At 50.6% G+C, this 7,293-nt stretch overlaps 1 protein-coding gene across 1 annotated transcript in view; it reads right to left on the reverse strand.

The window, feature by feature from the left end:
* CTIF (cap binding complex dependent translation initiation factor) overlaps nt 1-7,293 on the reverse strand; it is a gene marked incomplete in the record, with an annotated part of 281,742 nt that overhangs the window by 195,373 nt on the left and 79,076 nt on the right. Inside the window, 1 exon segment of the mRNA XM_045164048.1 lies at nt 1,103-1,178. Coding sequence (XP_045019983.1) covers nt 1,103-1,178 — 76 coding nt within the window.

Consider the following 7,293-nt stretch of genomic DNA (forward strand, 5'->3'; position numbering starts at 1 on the left):
AATGCTATGAACCTACAGATCCAAGAAGCTCAATAAAGTCCAAGTGATTTGAAAAGACCTCGATGCTGGGGAATGACTGAAGGCAGGAGGAGAAGGGGACAACAGAGGATGAGATGGTTGGATGGCATCACCGACTCAGTGCACATGAGTTTGAGTAAGCTCTGGGAGTTGGCGAGTTGGTGATGGACAGGGAAGCCTGGCATGCTGCAGTCCATGGGGTCACAAAGAGTCAAATACGACTGAGCGACTGAACTGAACTGAACTGAACTGATACAAACACAAGGGAAAACGAGCCCAAGTCACATCCTAGTCAGATTGCTGAGGCCTTGACTATACATTCTATCGTCTCCCGTTAGGAGGCCCATAATCACTCAACAACAAAGTGGGAAAGCATCAAAGGGAGAGGGAAGAGAAGAATGGATGCAGGTGACATACCAAGACTGACTCAGGAGAGAGCAGGCAAGGGCGGCGTGGTGCGTGCATGGCAGGCCACCACGGAGCCCAGTAACCCAGCTCCTCTTCTCTGCAAGACATCTTGCCTCTTTCCCAGAAGCAGCTACACTCCTACTGTGTCTGCTCAAAGCCCAGCACCAGAAGCCTCTAGGGACCTGGATTCACTGTCTCTGTGCCAAGTAAATTCTTTTGTTCTGGAGCCTGGCCCCATTCAGGAAAAGGAGTCCAATCAATGACAAAATCAGCAAGTGCAGCAGACACCTGGAGGCTGGAAGGACAAGTCCACTTTTCAGAGGCCTAAAAATAGCCCTGACCACATTGGGAACCAAAGCAGCCCTGCCAGTTCCACCAGAACACTGCAGTTTGCCTCACCTCAGACATTTCAGGTCAAGGGACAAAAACTTCCCAGTTTGCTGGGCTGCAGGGCACCGGCCATTTCATCCATCCTCCCCCAGCATCTGAGTGCAGGCTGCCACACACACATCACCATGGGACACTCTGTACCAAGGCGGGTACCCACCCTGGCCCACCTACCGTTGCAGTACATCCAGCTATACCCTGCGAGAGCCAGGGGCCAGCGGCCGTGTTCAGGCCCTGTCCAGGCTGAGGGTAGGGGGAGGGCTGTTGGAGACGCTGCCCCTGCACCTACCTGCCAGGCCGGGAGGACCTTCTCGATGTCATTCAGGTTGATTCCATCCCCATCTTCCAGCTTCCCTTTTCCACACCTGGGCCAGAAAAGACATAATGGCTTTGAAAGGATGGCTCACTCAAGCATCATGTCCCAGCCCAGCAAGTAGGAAGAGCAGAGACAATCGGGAGAGACCTTGTCCTGCCCTTCTCAAGGCTGCAGAATCAGCCCTGTCCCACCTGGAGCAAACGGCACCCTCCTCCCTCAGGCCTGGGGACACAGACCTTCCTTGAGGACAAAGGACTGGATGCAGGCAAGAATGTGGGGCCTGGGGGTGGGGTGGGGGCACTAACATGACATCCCACCCCTAGGGAGGTGAAGGGTACAAGAGTTCCCCTCTATCTTTCCAGACAAAGATGCTGAACTCCTTGCCAATGAACACCCCAAAGTGCATGTGTATCCCAGATCCTGCAAAGCCCATCATCCTGCCCAGTTACACCAATGGGAAAGCAAGTGAACAGAGAGACCGAGCAACTTTCTTGAGGTCACACAGGCCCCCATTCGGCTTCCTCCCTCCTGGGCCTGCCTCTGGGCCAGTCCAGCAATCCCGTTTTGTCTGCACGTCTGCTGTGGGTGGGCACACCTCCAGGCTAGAGGTGCTGGCCCGGATTCACTGGCAAATGTCCACGTCTTCCCCATATTTAAAGGTGTAGACTCTGGAACCGGACTTCAGGAGTTGGAGCCCCAGCAGCATCGCTTACTAACTGGGTGATGCTGCACCAGTCACTGTCTCTCTCTGTACCTAAGTTTTCTCATTAGTAAAATGGGGATAATTGCTAAATCCTGAAAGATGATGCTGTGAAAGTGCTGCACTCAATATGCCAGCAAATTTGGAAAACTCAGCAGTGGCCACAGGACTGGAAAAGGTCAGTTTTCATTCCAATCCCAAAAAAAGGCAATGTCAAAGAATGCTCAAACTACCGCACAATTGCACTCATCTCACATGCTAGTAAACTAATGCTCAAAATTCTCCAAGCCAGGCTTCAGCAATACGTGAACTGTGAATTTCCAGATGTTCAAGCTGGTTTTAGAAAAGGCAGAGGAACCAGAGATCAAATTGCCAACATCCGCTGGATCATCAAAAAAGCAAGAGAGTTCCAGAAAAACATCTATTTCTGCTTTATTGACTATGCCAAAGCCTTTGACTGTGTGGGTCACAATAAACTGTGGAAAATTCTGAAAGAGATGGGAATACCAGACCACCTGACCTGCCTCTTGAGAAATCTGTATGCAAGTCAGGAAGCAACAGTTAGAACTGGGCATGGAACAACAGGTTGGTTCCAAATAGGAAAAGGAGTACATCAAGGCTGTATATTGTCACTCTGTTTATTTAACTTATATGCAGAGTACATCATGAGAAACGCTGGGCTGGAAGAAGCACAAGCTGGAATCAAGACTGCTGGGAGAAATATCAATAACCTCATATATGCAGATGACACCACCCTTATGGCAGAAAGTGAAGAGGAACTAAAAAGCCTCTTGATAAAAGTGAAAGAGGAGAGTGACAAAGTTGGCTTAAAGCTCAACATTCAGAAAACTAAGATCATGGCATCCGGTCCCATCACTTCATGGCAAATAGATGGGGAAACAGTGGAAACAGTATCAGACTTTATTTTTTTGGGCTCCAAAATCACTGCAGATGGTGAATGCAGCCATGAAATTAAAAGACGCTTACTCCTTGGAGGGAAAGTTATGACCAACCTAGACAGCATATTCAAAAGTAGAGACATTACTTTGCCAACAAAGGTCCATCTAGTCAAGGCTATGGTTTTTCCAATAGTCATGTATAGATGTGAGAGTTGGACTGTGAAGAAAGCTGAGCGCCGAAGAATTGATGCTTTTGGAACTAAATAGACATTTCTCCCAAGAAGACATACAGATGGCTAACAAACACATGAAAAGATGCTCAACATCACTCATTATCAGAGAAATGCAAATCAAAACCACTATGAGGTACCATTTCACACCAGTCAGAATGGCTGCGATCCAAAAGTCTACAAGCAATAAATGCTGGAGAGGGTGTGGAGAAAAGGGAACCCTCCCACACTGTTGGTGGGAATGCAAACTAGTACAGCCACTATGGAGAACAGTGTGGAGATTCCTTAAAAAACTGGAAATAGATCTGCCTTATGATCCAGCAATCCCACTGCTGGGCATACACACTGAGGAAACCAGAAGGGAAAGAGACACGTGTACCCCAATGTTCATCGCAGCACTGTTTATAATAGCCAGGACATGGAAGCAACCTGGATGCCCATCAGCAGATGAATGGATAAGAAAGCTGTGGTACATACACACAATGTAGTATTACTCAGCCATTAAAAAAGAATGCATTTGAATCAGTTCTAATGAGGTGGATGAAACTGGAGCCTATTATACAGAGTGAAGTAAGCCAGAAAGAAAAACACCAATACAGTATACTAACGCATATATATGGAATTTAGAAAGATGGTAACAATAACCTTGTGTACGAGACAGCAAAAGAGACACTGATGTATAGAACAGTCTTATGGACTCTGTGAGAGAGGGAGAGGGTGGGAAGATTTGGGAGAATGGCATTGAAGCATGTAAAATATCATGTATGAAATGAGTTGCCAGTCCAGGTTCGATGCACGATACTGGATGCTTGGGGCTGGTGCACTGGGACGACCCAGAGGGATGGTATGGGGAGGGAGGAGGGAGGAGGGTTCAGGATGGGGAACACATGTATACCTGTGGCGGATTCATTTTGCTATTTGGCAAAACTAATACAATTATGTAAAGTTTAAAAATAAAATAAAATTTAAAATAAATAAAATAAAATAAAGTCAGTTGATTAGGAAAAAAAAAAAAGAATTGATGCTTTTGAACTGTGGTGTTGGAGAAGACTCTTGAGAGTCCCTTGGACCGCAAGAAGATCCAACCAGTCCATTCTGAAGGAGATCAGCCCTGGGATTTCTTTGGAAGGAATGATACTAAAGCTGAAACTCCAGTACCCACCTCATGCGAAGAGTTGACTCCTTGGAAAAAACTCTGATGCTGGGAGGGATTGGGGGCAGGAGGAGAAGGGGACGACAGAGGATGAGATGGCTGGATGGCATCACTGACTCAATGGATGTGAGTCTGAGTGAACTCCGGGAGTTGGTGATGGACAGGGAGGCCTGGCGTGCTGCGATTCATGGGGTTGCAAAGAGTCAGACACGACTGAGCGACTGAACTGAACTGAACATCATATGGCAGTTGGAGGATCAAATTAGTCAATATTCTGAAGTGCTTAGAACTGTGCCCAGCATATAGTAAACACTATTATAAATGAACATGTACAGAATATATTGTAACAGTAAATACAGGCCATAATTAAGTAAAATTATAATAAAATAACGAGGTAAAAATATTAGTGCTACTAGGAATACTGCTACCACTATTCCTGTGATTGTTATTATCGTTACCGGGGCTGAGCAGCAGCACAGATTCTAGAGCCAACACAGCCTCATGCAAGTTCCTCAATTTTTCTGCAAGTTTCTCATCCTTTGACGTGAAAATAATAATAGTTGTTACCTCCTGAAACTGTGCCGAGTTTAGACGATGGGTGGCAAGCAGTTAGAGTGGGACTGCTGTGTGCTCAGAGCCTGGTGAGTATTAGTGAGCACTTCTGCAGTGACTTTTTCACTAAGTCGTGTCTGACTCTTTGCGACCTGGTAGACTGTAGCCCACCAAGCTCCTCTGTCCATGGGATTTCCCAGGTAAGGATACTGGAGTGGGTTGCCATTTCCTTCCCCAGGAGATCTTCCCCACCCAGGGATCGAACCCAAACCTTCTGTATTGGCAGGCAGGTTCTTTACTACCACTGAGCCACCAGAGAAACGTATTATTATTAGCCCAGGTGTGGCAAGAGCTGCCCAATGGGCTGGTGGCAGCATTTTCCAGCTGCAGTTAATGCAACTCTCAAATTTCAGAGCAATTAGTTTATTTCATCAAATATTTTCACAGCATCTCTTGTGTTTGGGGATCTGCCAACCTTTCTTGGGGTCGTGGAAAATAAATCCCACGTGGTTCCTGCCCTCAGACGGCTCACAGGTCCAAGGAGTCCTCAACTCGGACTAAGAGGGCGCTGAGCCTGAGCACCAGCAGGGGGCAGCACGAGATACGTGTTATCAAGTCCTACGGACTGAGGAGCCCTGGATCCCCAAGGCAGAGAAACCGGGGTGGCGGGGGGCGGGGGGGGGGGAGCGGCTGCAAAACCCAGCAGGGCTTGGGGGAGGTCAGGGGGACGGGGCGGGGGATATGGTCGACGCCCCCATCAACACACACTTCTGTCCTTGGGGGCTCTGTCTTGGGCTGGGCCCTCGGGGTCACAGGCCGGCAGGAAGAGCAGGGTGGGCGCGGCGAGCTCAGAGGAGCAGCACCCAGAGCGGCCGGGGGCGGAGGGAGAGGAGCTGGGAGGGGAGCTGGCCCAGCAGAGCATCTGGGAGAACGTCCCAGGCTGAAGCCTGGAGCGAAACACCGCGCGCAGCCAGCAAGGACTTGCGGGTTCTCGCGGGAGGTGGGTGGGGGGCAAGGGTGGGGCCCAGGGGCAAGAGGAATTGCAGGGCCCGCTCTGGAAGCACAGCGCGGGTTCCGGCCGGTTCAGCTGGGGTGGGAGACGGGTGTAAGGGGACTTTCTTGCCCCTTCCGGCCCTACCCTGGTGGTGACGGTGCAGGACTGCAGAGCTGGAGAGAGGTCTGGAAACATGCCTCTCAGCTAACAAATCTGCCTGGTAGAAACAGGCTGACCCGCAAAGTCACCGATTGCTCACAGTCACCTGTGTTCCCTGTGAGTCCTGGCAGCGCGGAAGGAGGGAACCGGACACTCTGGCCGGCAGGAATGGCTGACCCCCCACCCCCAGGTCAGGTGCGCAGGGACCGCACCTCTGACTCCAGTCCCCCTCAGACACTTGCCTAGCTTGCCTGGCCTTTTAATTCTCACCTCAGCAGCCTCTAGGGTCCGATGGGCAGGGAGGGCTGCTGTCTCTCTAGGTCTGGGGCTCAGAACTCCCTGGAGGGCCAGGCAGGTTGGAGGAGGTCTTAAGGTGGCTACAGACTAGCTGAGTCACTGCTGCCAACAGGGTTTCCAAGGCAACAGCCTTCTCTGATTTCTGTCCCTCCATGGAAACGCGGGCTGCGGGAAGCCTTGGCAACCGGGTGGTACCCTACTTCCAAGGGCTGCTGCAGAGGCTGGGCATGTCAAGTGCATCCCCAGTACTGCCAGACCCTAAAGGGCAACACGGCTCCTGGCTCAGCCACAAGGTGGCCACAGGGCGCTGCACCCAAACTCTCCAGCAACCCAAGAGAGATGGGATTTGGCCAGAGAGCCAGTGGTAAAGAATCTGCCTGCCAATGCAGGAGAACCAAGAGACGCAGGTTCGCTCCCTGGGTGGGGAAGATCCCCTTGAGGAGGAAATGGCAACTCACTCCAGTATTCTTGCCTGGGAAATCCCATGGATAGAGGAGCCTCGTGGGCTACAGTACATGGGGCCAAAGAGAGTCGGACATGACAGAGCACGCATGCACACCCACCCACATACTCCCCAGGTGTCACACACACACTAGGTATCACACACACACACACACCAGGTGTCTGGTGAAGGGTGGGGAGATTGTCAGCAAGTCTGGGCCGCTCCTCCCAGTGAGTAAGCCTGGTGATGAGTGGGTGTGGCCGGTTCTTCCAGATCCAGAAGGGACAAGGGCCCTCAGCAATAGGGGAACCTTTCTCTCCCTGGACAGTCATTTGTTACTGCTGCCAAACTGTATTTTGTTAGGATGTTAATTTGCATGAACTGGTGCAGACACCTTCGGAAAACCTGACTTCACCACTCGATCCCCACTAGACAGACTCAGTCCATGAGGTAGTGTCATCACTTCTGTCCTCTGGGCCTCAGTTTCCCCAGTGGTTTCACCATCCATGTGCTCCCAGGGGAAAGAGGAGAGATGGGCGCGTCCAGGGAAACACCACCTCTCTCGGAAGCCTTCCCCAGACTGTGCATCAACCCCCCTCCACCACTGGCTTCTCGGCCCCGCTCTGCATTTACTTTAACTCGCACCTGTGTACTCTGAGTGTGTATGCACAGTCTCAATTATGAATGGGCTCATGTCTCCTTTTAACAGTAGAGTGGATAACAATACTTCTGGGAAGG

Source organism: Bubalus bubalis, chromosome 22, assembly GCF_019923935.1.
Source record: "Bubalus bubalis isolate 160015118507 breed Murrah chromosome 22, NDDB_SH_1, whole genome shotgun sequence".
NCBI classification, from domain to species: domain Eukaryota; kingdom Metazoa; phylum Chordata; class Mammalia; order Artiodactyla; family Bovidae; genus Bubalus; species Bubalus bubalis.